Genomic DNA, 14,784 nt, shown 5'->3' on the forward strand with positions numbered 1-14,784 from the left:
TTATCTGCACAAGAAAATTAACACAGAAGGAAGTCCTATTGTTTGGAACAAGATAAAATAGATTAAGTATCACTCAGGTATGCCAGGAATTGTCTCCAAAAACACAGTTACTCCTCAGAAGAACCATTCGAGATGACAGATCTGAACAGAAAGAAATCTCGACGCTTGTCTATGCCAAAACTTTCACCTATTTCAGATGCCATTGTATCCATTTCAGAAAAAAATTGAAGGACTTAAGGGATCTCCTTCCATATATCAATGTAAGCAGTCGTCCATTCTACATGCAGTTCAATAATCATCTGAGAGCTAATACACAGTCATATGAAAGAGATAAAGAGATATCTTATGATGTGGAGGATGAGGATGGTGGTGATGACGAAAACAAGTGATTTATTTTTTCTCTCCCCTTTTACAGTATCAACCACAGTGTATGCAAATTATTTGTCTTATATTAAGAAATGTCAATAAACAGTTTCTCCCTGATTACAAGACCAAACAATGTTTTCATGATTTATGGTGATAAAATGTGATTTTTGGAACATGTAACAGTTGCTATCAGTTATTAAATTCTTGAGGAATGAATAAAGTGATTTAATTAATGAATACACAGAAATATTTATCTTAAAATTACCAGTTTCTGGGTATTCGGTGTACCTGACCCTGATGTCTGAAGGGCCATGTCAAATAATTTAAGAGAGTTCGTGATGTTAAAACAGGCCAATGTCCTCTTAAGTCACTTCATTTTGAAGATGAAAATTCTAGAAATTTATTATTTAAAAATATGCTCTAGTTAAGTTGATTTACTGTAATGATAGTAGCAAATAGCCCCAAATATATTGTTAATAGTTGACAGAAAATATTCAGAAGCTTATAACTTAAAACTAAGATTCTTGACATTAGCCCGTTCAGAACCAAGCCACAGAGTTACGTCCGATTTTGCAGAGGAAGCTCATGCAAGGGACTACTACTGTCATCCACCCAACAGTTCGCAAACGAACGTTCTTCTGCTAACCACAGATTTAAGTGGCCTCATCACAACGTTTGGCCAGTTCCAGTTGCAGTTATCAATAAGCCACCAACAGTTATCAACAAGTATCGTCACACTGCAGCAGTCATCACCAAGTGTCAAAGTGTTTATCATTAATTGAGCATGAACTAATATATTGTCAGTGATGGCATCGCACACTGAACTACTATTCAATAGTCAGTCATTATTCACAGTGTTCAGAGCTTTTACTTCAGAGCCACACCGTCTCATCAAAGTGGAGTTGAGTATTTGTCATGAACATTCTTTTAATAAATGACTTTTAATTGTTTAACATTGTGTTGCCTACATTATTTATGTTTTAGTCAACACTGCCCTGTGATCAAACAGTTGCATAATGCAAGCGTGCCACCGCCACCTAGTGGTGTGAAATGCCTCGACATTTATAAGTTGGGGCAAATGCCCGGGATAAAAGACTGGGCAAATGCCCAAAATTTATAAATGTCTGAGCATTTATTCATTTTAAAGATTAACTGATAACTGGCACTTATAAACAATACCCAACTTGAAAAGCATCAGCAATGTACGAGAAGATAGATTGCTCTTTACCATAAAGAAGACACTCCTAGTTGCACACAGGCACAATTATAAGACACTCACATATAGCTTTCAGCCATAGCCTTCATAAGCCTGTGGCCAAAAGCTATATGTGGTTGTCTTAATTGTGCCTGTCTGAAACTTGGCGTGTCTTCTTTATAGTAATTAGCAATCAGTCTTTTCCTACATTGTTGATATTCCTACCTCGAGTTTCCGTTGTTCAAGTTTAAAAGTAACTTTTTAAGTAAGTATGGTTTATATTAAGCAGCTAGCTTGTAGGTAGCATTTTTACTTATACTATACTACTGCAAAAAATTAAAAAAATGTTCTCAATCATTTTCTTTATCTTCATAAGTTGAAGAAAGAGCAGGAAGTTCCAATTCTGCCTCAGATTATCCTGATCTGATTTCTCACTGACAACTAGGTTCCTTTCCATTTTTGTCTTTGCTTGGACTGTTCAGTATGGGTTTTTCCTTGGGATCAATGGGCTTATGTTGTGTTCCGGCTCCATTCATCAACTTCCAGCCATAGGAGAGATAGGGCAGTTTTACAACTCTCTTTAATGCGAGTTTGTTCATTTTTCTTTTTTTTTTAATGCAAATCCTTCCAAAAGTGCTGAAGGAACTCACTGCAGCAGCAGCTGTAATTGGTGAGCCCAGAATTTTTACAGCAACTTCTGCCTATTCACCAGTTCCTCAAACTTCGACACCACAATAAAGGATTAGTATGATTATTTTTATCTTCCCGGTGGTGAGGATTCACTCCTCCTCAAACAAACTGTCTGGAACAAATTCCTTGTTTGTTTCTACAATTAGCCAAGTTCCCTCTAACCTGAATAACACACAGTCCAGTGTTCTTTGCTGTGCCACAAAGTTGATAGCACCAAGTACTTCGATAGGCCTCAGGTTACTACATAGTACTGCTCGATCAAGAAGATAAGCTTCAAGGTGACACTGATTCTTTGTTATTAAATCCTTTTTGTGTTAGTCTTATCATTTTATCTTGATAGCAGTGCAGCCATACAAAAGTAGATGGAGAAAGGAGCAGAACAGAAAATTATAGTCTGTCTCAAATGTCACTACATCTGACAATAAAGCTGTTTTTTGTTTTCTCACTGGAAACAGTTTAAGAATAAATTTATCATCAAGAAACACAAGCAATCTGTTTAAAACAGTCAATAATAATTTTGTTATTAATAATCATTCTTCACTAATATTCAGAGGTTTGACATGGATTATAAACTGTGTTACATTACAAAGCAATGATTTAAGGAAAATTTTTTTTTATACTGACTTATCACTTAGCGCTATGCAGCTATTCAACGTGTGTCACAGGAATGGGGGGGGGGGGGGGGGGGGGGGCAGGCAGCGTATGTGTGCACGACAGAGAGAAACCGAGAGCAGTAAAGAGTAGAAGTAGTAACATTATAAATGATAAGCAACTGCGAGCAACACATTCCTGGGCAAATGACAATTTATGAATGTCCTGCCCACCAGGATCTACCCGGACCACATCACTAATGCCACCTTAACTGCTTTCTGTGGTAGGGGGTTCACTTCCTGCTATCTTTACATTTGGCAGAAATTGGTTAGGCTTTTACAAACATGCCTAAATGACATGAAAGCTAAGGCTAATGGCAAAGTTTCCAAGTAGAAACAAGATTAAGACAGACAGACAAATTATCACCTGGCCTTTTCAGTCTGACACTCGAAAAGGTAATGCGAAAGTTTCACAAAGAACTTTCAGGGTGACCATATTGAAAATGACAATATTACCTGAGTTCTATGCAAATGACTATTCCTCTACAGCGCGCGCACACACACACACACACACACACACACACACAAAGATGAAGTGAAACGATCAAGTACGTGAGTACAGGAAGAAAGCACAATAATGCGCAAGATCGACAGTGAACTGGACCAGGTAGAAGTATGTGAAAGAGTTCAAATATCTTTGATCAATTTTTACTGAAGTAACACCTACTAAAGCAGAGATAAAAGCAAGACTCTTACTCCCTACACCCTGTATTAAAATCTAAAAGCTTATCTCAATAACGAAATACTGAATTAATAATAATGCCAATGGTACTATATGACTCTCGAGACCTTAACTGACTGCTTATACGTGAGAGAAAGCTCTTTGGGAAAACAAATAGTTACTATAAACAGCGCACTCATTTTCAGAGTCCTATATTTTCCAAAATATTACACGTACAAATTCAACTGCGGAAAAAAAAAAAAAATACAGGTCAATAAAATTGAAGGTCTGCATAAGCAAAGAACATTGAATACTGCACCAAACTGTGATAATTTTGTAATGACAGTTACATTTCACACTGTACAGTCTGCAGCTCATGCAATAATTAAAACTGGAAGATAATGAAAGGAAGCACTTTAGCAAGAACATTTTGCCTCCAACCTGATATTCAGCAACTAAGCAACTTTCTATTTGAAACTTGCTGGCAGGTTAAAACTGTGTGCCTGACAGATTCACGAACTCATGACCTTTGCCTTACACAGTCAAGTGCTCGACTGACAGCTACTCAAGCAAGACCCATCCTCACAGCTTTACTTCCACCAGTACCTCATCTCCTATCTTCCAAACTTTAAAAAAGTTCTCCTGAGGAACTTCCACGTCTAGGACTCCTGGAGGAAAGTTTATTGCAGAGACATGACTTTGTCATAGCCTGGGGAATGTCTCCAGAATGCTTGCATAGCACAGAGCAAAGGTCACGAGTTCAAGTTTCGATCCAAAACATAGTTTTAATCTGCCAGGAAGTTTCCTATCAGTGCGTACTCCACTGCAAAGTGAAAATTCATTCTGGAAACCTTCCCCAGGGTGTAGCTAAGTCATGCAAGTTTTGCAGGAGAATTTCCCTGAAGTCTGGAAAGTAGGAGATGAGGTACTGGCAGAAGTAAAGCTCTGAGGGTGGGTTATCAGTCATCTTGGGTAGCTCAGTTGGCAGAACACAAGCCAGAGAAAGACAAAAGCCCCTAGTTCAAGTCTCAGTCTGGCACACTTTTCATCTGCCAGGAAGTTTCATACCACCACACACTGCACTACAGAATGAAAATTCATTCTGGAAGCTTCCATTTACCTGGAACGGTTATTCCCATAATGTGATGGCGTGGGGCATTGAAACTCTTCATGAAATTATGGCACATGAACAAGATTTGCTGAAGGTTAATGTTTTCAGTGTCACAGACAAAGCTGTATGGGCCATTTTTCTACAGTGAGAAGACTGTGATGGGTACCTCTTCCGTTGATATGTTGCAGTTGTGGTTTTTCCCTAACTGAGTGCTTAATTTGAGGATTTCACCTTACAACAAGATAGAGCATTGATATTCACCTTCCACAGCACTGGACTGGGTGTAGATGGTGAAGAAGATGTGGCTTTGTTCCCTTGGCCACCAAAGATCACCTGACCAAACACTTCGCGACTTTTTGCTTTAGAGGCACTCTTAGGATTGTGCTTATGAACCACCATTGCAAAGAACATCGGAATAGGTCATGGAACACATCAATCACTGACAGAATGCTGACACACAAGGTATGGAACAAACTTTAATACTGTTTGGACGCATCTTGTGTGACCAGAAGGGCAGAACAACTGTAAAGTGCAAAATGCAAATCTAGTGAATTTACAGTTGTATTCATTCTCAGTCATATTTGTAAATGTAATACTTCAGAAAATACAGAGTTTTGAAAACAAATGAATCATTTATAGTAGCTTTGTATATGGACCAATCTTGGGTGCAACTACAGGATCCAAGAAGAGAAAGGGGAAAGCACAACACAGAACTAGAAGAGTTATACAAGGAGCCTAATATGATTGGTGTGACAAAAGGCAAAATACTTCAATGGGCTGGACGTTAGTGAGAATGGAAGAAACAAGATGGCTCAAAACTGCAATGGACAGGATTCCATCAGGCAGCAGGAGGGTGGCTTGATTAAGACAAGCTAGTGATCATGGTGAGCTGAAGAGAGATGGCAGATGACACAAGCAGACAGCGGGCCATAACTATGGCATCATATCCTCCGACCCTGATCCTGTAAAGTTCATTCAAATGTATAATTCAATTTGTATACTTGTAAATCTACGCCCCAGTTGGATAACTGTTCCAGGAGGCAGGAGGTGGTGGTGGTGGTGGTGGTGTGAAGCATGAGACGACTGTGTAAAATCCAAAGACTCTTCAATCTGTACACTATAGTTACCCACCATTGTTTTTCTGTCACACATTAGTGGCGCTCTATCTTCTTATACAAATTAAAATAACTAATGCAATCACAATGGAGAATGAAAAACCATTCAACAGATGAGAAAATAATTATATGCAAGGCTGGCAACCAAGGAGTGCAAAATGTACTGCGTACTTAATGGAAAAAGATGACAAGTAACTTTTGCCTACTTACTCAGCCTATGTATGCATGTTTGACCTTCAATGAACCATATGCTCAAATAGAGAAACATTGTCACTGCAAAGCCACCTCCACCACATATATTTTAGCATCTCTCCTCCCCTTCTCATAAATAGAGGTTCATATGTATTTGAAGAAGGGATCAGTATTGTGTATAAGTAAGTATCACAAGAAAACACTGAAATGTATTTTGTCCCCTGAGGAAAAAAAGGAAAAGAAAAAAGGGGGGGGGGGGCATCAAAAGAAAGGTGAAAGGCAAATAAATAAAGCATGAGACCTGAAATTTAATAACAAAATCTTTCAGTTACATGTATATAAAAATGAATGTATAGAGCCAACCACATTTTAAATTATAGGCTGTTTGATGGAACGGGGATATGTAATGTATCCTTATTTAGCACTGATTTTGGATTATGGCAGTTCTTGTACATGTGTATGCTTCTACAGGTAAAAAGCATTAACAACCAGCAAATCACTGGAACCATCAGGAATCCAAACAAACACAGTGAAGTAACTAATCAGACAATTAACCAGTGAGCCACAGAACACTATTTTACTCCTACAAGATAATAGTAATGTCCCACAATCAACGAGTACAATTCCATACCTGTTATTAGAGTCTTCAAAGCTCCTGTGTCGTGACCTTGCATTTCCACCTGAATCCCAGTCAAGGTCTTCTTTTTTCCATCGAGGTGTATCATCCCAGCCACTACTTCCTGAGTAGCAAAATTACAAATCATGAACAACCTTAATTCATGTAAAAACATTTACATTCACGTCAGTTTCAACATACTTACCAAACCTCATGCCCATGGCATCACTTGACATGCCCACATATTTATCTTTATTTTTCTTGGCTTTTTTCCTCTCTTCACGCAGTTTGTCATCATCCTGAATAAAGTCTATTAACTCACGAACTTTATGCCTATAAATCAGGGGGGAGGAAACAAACAATGTAGAGTTAGTGATTTATTGTCAGAGCCAAGAAATACTTACAAAAAAAATGACACACACTAATTCTGGTTGCTTGCAAATTAACCATAAACAGCTTCTTCAGCCTACAACATCATGATCCAGACCTAATTTGTGCCCCCACAAAAATATTTCAAACAATAGTATTTTTTTAAATAAAGTTACTTCGGTACATGTTCTATAAATCATTTGAACTATTCTTTTATCACAATGATATCAGTTTACAGATATACATTGTTAGTGTTAACATTAATAAAGACTTAGTCCTACTCATGCCACTACACTTAAAACTTTTTTTTTACAGTTTACCAATTCCTTAAAAAGAAATTCAGCAACGGAATACGAGTTGCGCAAGAGAAATGTTTTTATGTTACATTTAAAACTTGCTTTGCTACCTGTTAAGACATTTTATGGTGTTTGGCAAATGGTCGAAATTTTTTGTTGCTACGCACAGAACTCCCTCCTGTAACACTAAAAGCTTTATTATATGTAAAAAGAAAAAGTCATGCTTTCCTCCAGTGTTGTTGGTATGGGTATCACTGTTGTTCTCAAATTCTGATGAATTACTTACAACAAATTTCATTAGCGAATATTGTGATGGAGCGAAGTCCTTAAAGAGAAACCTCCATGACGACAACCGGTGAATACCACATATTATTCTTACTACTTGCTTTTGCGCAAATAATTTCTTTCTGAGTGATAAGCTAACGCAAAAAACTACTGAACTATTATTCCATTCATGGAAACTAACTACACTGACAATGTAATGCTGTGGATTTATGGAGGTCACAGAAGAAGTTTAGATGCACTGTGTGACTTAACTGCAAATGACCCACTGCTACTCACTTTCCAGGGGAGCAACAAGGCTAGATTCTATGTGATATCAGACACCTATGTGAGATCACATTTTTCCATGGCTTCTGACAGAAAGTCAGTGTAATGTTAAATTTTAAGATTAACTTTTTAATATCACAGCTACCATCCTCATCATCAGGAGATGCCATGTTGTGTCCCAAACATCTATTTCCACTTTTAACAGGCCACTGTTGTCAAAGCGGAATTTACTAAAAATGCCAATCAAAGCACATTTGTAAACAGGAAAATCAAACATGAGCTCTGTCAGCTCTGATTGACTTGTGATATCAAAGTTGGCGTTTTGAGGAGAGAGATGAATCTTTATTGATTTATTACACAGCCCTATTAATTCATCGAACATACAAGTATCTTAGTGTTGTTACATAATATCATGTATGTCTGTGAAGCTAAATTTTGCACAAACTTTACAAGGTTTTCATAAACATTAGGAATAAACTACCCAAAATAAAATGCCTCTCATTTGCACATTATATATGCTGGGCATTCTAGACTTATGTTATCTATAACAGGGAGCACACCATTCTCAATGTTACATTGTTGTCCAAATCAGTTAAATGTGATGAGATTATAAACATAGAAATAGACAAAAACCTCAGCACATAAAAACATATTAAAAGCTATTTGCATGTTTTGTGGCACATGCATTCTTTTATATCCTTCTGCTTATGTGCTTCACCTCCATAGCTGACATTTCAGCCAGTGCCATAAGGATTCGCTCCCCCCCCCCCCCCCCCCCCCAATTATTTTCCTTTGAAGAGAAGATTGTAACAGATTACTCAATCTTATAAGGACGACCATTTAATTACATGAAAAACTTTCATCTCTGGTTTTGGAAGCCTACATTAATGGACGAGAGCAGCGGGCTAACCAGGTGCCCCTTTAATAGTGCAGTCCAATAACATCTTATGACAGAGCAGCTCAGTCAAAATCACGAAGATCTCTGTGCAGGTGCAAGACTCTACTGGAGAATATTTGTAATAATGAAGGGCTCAACCATTTTATTGTTTAGTTCTACCATCAGTCCACTAAGTTCTGAATCCTGTCATAACACATTCTATATTTCTAACATGTTCATTAGTAATCTGCATAAACTAATACCATAAGACATTCTATATTTCTAACATTTTCACTGCATAACCTAAATGGTGATTCAGAAGTACTAGCTTTGCAACAACATTCACAATGGGATACTATTACAACTAAACATGTTCCACAATGAGGGATGCACATGAATAAAAATATTACCCTTCATAAAAAGAGCAATAGTTTCTGTAAACTTTAGTGCAACATAAGGATACGTAGAGCTAGAAGGATTTTGTAACAACTTATTCACTCACAAGCTGCAACATATTAGTGAAAAAAATAAATCTAGCAACACATCTCTGATTGGATTTTTGACTGACTTGGGGGAAATAGGTAAATGAAGTAATTCATTAGAAGTGATCAGTGACCTTCATCCAATGACCCTGCTTTTCCAGCTATCAGGGATTGTCTTCATAATGAGTAAATCAACATCATTGATTTCATTAAGAGCCTCAAACTCTACACATGATTTGCAAATGAAAATGCTGTTACTAGTTCTCTTATTCTCCAACATACAATACCATCTCGCACTGCTCACATTGGCATAACAGTAGTTCCCTGACACCCCCCCCCCCCCTCTCTCTCTCTCTCTCTCTCTCTCTCTCTCTCTCTCTCTCTCTCTCTCTCTTTCGCATCAGTTCCTTGTGGTCCGTCACAAATCCTGTCATGCCAAACTCTTTATTTCATGGCACTTGTAACCTGTGTACTCAATTATTCGTTAGCAGTATTCCAAACTCTGTCTTACCCTACAGCTTTTATCTTCTACAGCTCCTTCTTAAGAACTGGGACTGATCTCAATTTTACCACTAGTACTCACTGCGTGAAATATGAATGATTAAACTTACCGAACATTAATTCCTTGATCCTTCCCATACTCGTCTATGTAGGTGTAGTTCTCCAAGCTTCGCAGATCGTAAATGTGTTCCCGTGCAGAAGTAACCACCCGTTCTGACCCATTACGAACCAAGTAGTTTAATAGGAGGAGTGACTGCAGAAAAAATAATGCGTGTGAGTACATGGATGATGAGTAAGAGCTGCAGTACATTACGAACTATTTTCGCACTATCACTATGTGTAATTAGACAAAATGCAGATACAAAAAGCTTTAATATCCTTGGATGAAAACAATATGTATTCCACACATACAGAGATTCATGCAAACATGATCAGATATGACCATACTTACTACAGCATGCAGTAGTACCCTGAAAAATCATCCTAGGAGTAGTTACTGACATGTGACATATTTCAGAATTTTTCCACTACTTTTTTTTTCAGACTGAAGTAAACCAAACTCACTCCATTCAACCCCCCCCCCCCCAATCCGTGGACTGGTTGCTTCATCTCTCCATCCTAGTCTACGCTGTGGAAGAGTATTCATTTCTGCACCACTACTGCAAAGGACAGCCATTTGAACTTGCTTCGTGTAAACAAGTGGCAGCCCATCTACAATCTTTAATTCTCACACTGCTTGGTAATGACCATACTGATGACTCCTTTCTTTTAGTCAAATTGTGCCCATTTTCCTCCCAGTTCGATTTAGTAACTATTTATAAGTTATATGATCTGTCCATTGTATCTCTCCTTATCTGAACTGTTTACCATTGATGTTACACTTCTGTAAAAGACTGCATTACAGAAAAATACCCTCAGAAAAAGCTTCCTAACATTTCAGTTTGTATGTAAAATTAAAAAGTATCACTTTTCAGAAATCCACTTCTTGCTATTGCCAGTCTGCATTTTAAATCCTCTATACTTCAGCCATTGCCACTTATTTTGGCACCCAAATTGCAAAACAACTACTTTCAGTGTCCTAATCTAATTTCCTCATCACCACTCAATTTAATTCAACCACCTTTGGTTTACTTACGTTCCTGTTTGTCTTATAAGCTTTTTCAAGACCCCATCTATTCCAGGAAACTGTTCTTTCAAGTGCTTTGCTGCCTCTGAAAGAATTTCAATGTCATTAGCAAACCTCATAGTTTTTATTTCTCTTCTCTGAACTTTGATTCCTTCTCCAGATTTTTCTTTGGTTTCCTTTACTGCTTGCTAAATGTACAGACTGAATAACATTGAGGATAGGCTACACCCTGTCTCAATCCCTTCTCAACCATTGGTTCTCTTTAAGACCCTCAACTTCTTTCGGCTGTTTGGTTTCTGCACAAGTTGCAGACAGCCTTTTGTTCCCTGTATTCTACTTACATCTACACCTTCACTCTACAAACCACTGAGAAGTGCTTGGCAGAGGCTACATCTAATTGTACCGGTTATTAGGGTTTCTTTCCGTACCATTCTCATGTGGAGTGTGGAAACTATGATTGACTGAATGCCTCTGTGCATGCTGTAATTATTCTAATCTTATCCTCACGATCCCTGTGTGAACAATACATAGGAAGTAGTAGTAGATTCCTAGAGTCATCATTTAAAGCCAGTTATTGAAACTTCATTAATAGACTTTCTCGGGATAGCTCATGTCTGTCTTCAAGAGTGTGCCAGTTCTAGAACTGATCACATGAGGCTACCATCTGTTTTACCCATGACTGAGCCTATGTGATCACTTCATTTCATATCCCTACAAAGTGTTACAACCACGTATTTGTATGGGTCGACCTATTCCAACAGTGACTCACCGCTATTATAGTCTTAGGATACTGTGTTTTTAATTTTGTGAAGAGTACACAATTTTACATTTTTGAACATTTAAAGCAAGTTGTACCACTTTGGAATCTTATCATGATCTGACTGAATATTTATGCAGCTTCTTACACATGGTACTTCATTATAGACAACTGTATCATCCGCTAAAAGCGGTATTTTACTATTAATATTGTCTTCAAGATCATTAATATACAACATGGACAGCACGCGTCCCAATATACTTTGCTGGGGCACACCCACAGTTACTTCTACATCTGACAGTAACTCTCCCGCCAAGATAACATGCTGCATCCTCCCTACCAAGAAGTCCTCATTTCACTTGATACACCATTTGCTCATATTTTTTGTAACATTCACAGATGTGGTACTGAATCAAATGCTTTTCGGAAATCAAGAAATACTGCATCTACCTGCCTGCCTTGATCTGAAGCTTCCAGTATGTCATGTAAGAAAAGTGTGAATTGGGTTCACATGATTCACGTTTTCAGAATCCATCTAGTAAGCACGGAGGAGGTCATTCTGTTTGAAATAACTCACTATTTTTGAGCTCAGAACATGTTTTAAGGTTCTACAACAAACTGATGTCAAGGATATTGGATGGCGTTTTGCGGATTCCTGCTAGTTTCAGAATTTCAAAGACCACATTTCAGTCAACACTGTCAAAAGCTTTCAGTAAGTCTACAAATGCTATAAACATATGTTTGCCCTTCCTTAACCTACCATCTAAGGTCAGTATTGCCTGTGTTCCATCATTTCTCCAGAAGCCTTACAATTTCTCCAAACTTGGGTTTTACTAGTTTTTCCCTTCTTATGTAAATAACAGGTTTCAGTATTTTCCAATCATGACTTAATGAAATTACATTCACACTGGCAGCATCTGTCATATTTGGAATTGGAATTATTGCATTATTCTTGAAGTCTGAGGGTACTTTGGCTGTCTCATGTCTTGCACAGCAGGTGGAATAGTTTTGTCATGGCTTGCTTCCCAAGGATCTCATTAATTCTTAGGGAATGTCTTCTACTCCAATGGCTTTGTTTCTACTCTCTTTCTTCTCCTTTTTATAATATTGACCAAGTAAGGTCACTGGACTCACATCTGAGAGAATGCCAGCTGAAATCCTTATCCAACCATCCAGTTTTTAGTTTTCTGTGATTTCAGTAAGTCACTGATGGCAAATGTTGGGAGAGTTCCCTCGAAAGAGTGTGGTGAATTTTCTCTGCCATCCTTCCTTCTGCCTAGCTTGTGCTCCATTTATTATGACCTCGTTGTCAACGGGACGTTAAACACTACTCTTCATTCCTTTCTATAATATTGTCTTCAACTCTATTTCTTTGTGTAGTCCTTCAATATATTCCTTCCACCTTTCAGCATTTCCATCCTTGATTAATATAGCTTCCCATCTGAGCTCTTGATATTCATACAGGCGCTTCTCTTTTCTCTGAAGGACTATTTGATTTTACCACAGGTGGCACTATCTTTCTCATAATCATGCACGCTTCTACAGTTTTGCGTCACTCCTGTAGTCATTTTTTCTTTGTCATTTTTCACTTAGTCCATCTTCATTCTTAGAACCTGCATTCACTTTCGCCGGTTTCATTTGCTGTATTTTTATGTTTTCTCCATTTTAAAATAAATTCTGCATCTCATGTTGTCCAAGGATTTATATTGGGTCTTGTCTTTTTGTTTCTTTGCTGCCTTCACTTTTTTCATCTCTAAAAGATACCCATTTGCCTACTATTGCAAGCCTTTCCCCTGTTTCTCTCATTCACAGTCTAATGCTCACTTTGAAATTTCCCATAACATCTACTTCTATCAACTATCTACATTGTTAATATTTGTCCTGAAATTGTTCATTTTTAGTCTACAGTTTATGTTTAACAAATGAAAACAAAGTCACTTGGAAGTAAGATCAAACTATAGCTTGATAGGTGTTCAAAGAAACAGTCCAATGCAGTGTATCATTGGTTTTGCAGATAATTCTGCATGTCACCTGACAGTTGTATCTCAAAAGGTGTCATAGAAGCAAACAAACTTTCAGCACAACAGCAATAATTACTTACTCAAAGACGTGAATTAACTCTTGCTGAAAATGCCCAAATTATGCTTTTTTCACACAGCATTACTTTTGGGTAAGGAGGGTTGTTCTACAAAAATTCTTTTGTAATCCTTTTGGACCAAAGAATCATTCTTTGAGAAAGGGCTTATCAGTCATTACTTTGAAAACAGCTGACCACTTGAGAGCTATGACAAAGAGCAATGTTAAACATTACCAGAAAATGTGTCCAAAACAATTTACAGTAAAAAAAATCTATAACAACAGAAGTCCGATTCATCACAGTCAGAAGATGATGTACAATGAGTAGACCAATCTGAATCACTCAACACAAGCCTAACTACTCTGAAGTTTCGATGGGTGTCAATGATGGATGCCAGAGGTTATACAGAAAGAAATATAATTGAAACTAAAGAAGCAATTTCTCATAACATTCTGCTGCTGGGAGCTTTGAACCAAATGATTTTAAAGCACCTAGCACAAGTAAGGCATGTCCTGTATGCTTAGATCATAAGCTGCTGATTTGAGAGCTGAAAGGAAACTGAAAATTGTCAAAGGAGTCAACAAAAAATTGCAGCTTGACATTATCATCTCAGAGTTGGCCTATGAAAGAAACAACATGAGCTGGGTGCCTCAGAAAGAATGGTAAAAAGTTGTCAGATGACATACAAAACTATCTTCAAAACCAGTACTCCTCATGTTACCTTGAAAGTCCATCAAGCAACAATTTGGTTTTGGTCTTATTTCTACTCTACTTTTTTTCATCTGTTAAACGTAAAAAATGCTGGATATTCACCTGAAAAGAATTGTATGTCCGTAACTTGTGAAAAGCGTTGACATGTATTCCAAAAAATAGCAATGATCAACCCTTAATGAACAGATAAATATATATATTTTAGGAGGACAAGGACAACTGGCACAGATTTAACAGATTTTAAAGTCAACACATTCTTCAGTCATAAGAGCAGTCAAATCACGTCTTTGAACTTCTTTATCATCTTTGAACTAGATTGTATCAAAAATTAAACAAACTTTTACTGGTCAAATAAAATGAGCCCTTTTCAATGGTGCAAAGGAAAATTAAATCTGTGGTGACCCTTCTTAGATGTAGCCTTTCTAAAACGAAAAAAACAATAA

The 14,784-nt window shown here is 37.5% G+C and overlaps 1 protein-coding gene across 2 annotated transcripts in view; it reads right to left on the reverse strand.

Moving 5' to 3' along the window:
• The window catches only part of LOC124607490 (clathrin interactor 1), a 183,787-nt gene that overhangs the window by 140,983 nt on the left and 28,020 nt on the right, over nucleotides 1–14,784 (reverse strand). For both annotated transcript variants that reach the window (XM_047139862.1, XM_047139861.1), the window contains exons 4-6: nucleotides 9,781–9,923; nucleotides 6,802–6,929; nucleotides 6,612–6,720 (exon numbers count right to left, since the gene is read on the reverse strand). In XM_047139862.1, the coding sequence (XP_046995818.1) occupies nucleotides 6,612–6,720; nucleotides 6,802–6,929; nucleotides 9,781–9,923 (380 nt within the window). The remainder of the gene's footprint in view (nucleotides 1–6,611; nucleotides 6,721–6,801; nucleotides 6,930–9,780; nucleotides 9,924–14,784) is intronic.

The sequence above is a fragment of the Schistocerca americana genome, chromosome 3, assembly GCF_021461395.2.
Source record: "Schistocerca americana isolate TAMUIC-IGC-003095 chromosome 3, iqSchAmer2.1, whole genome shotgun sequence".
NCBI lineage: Eukaryota > Metazoa > Arthropoda > Insecta > Orthoptera > Acrididae > Schistocerca > Schistocerca americana.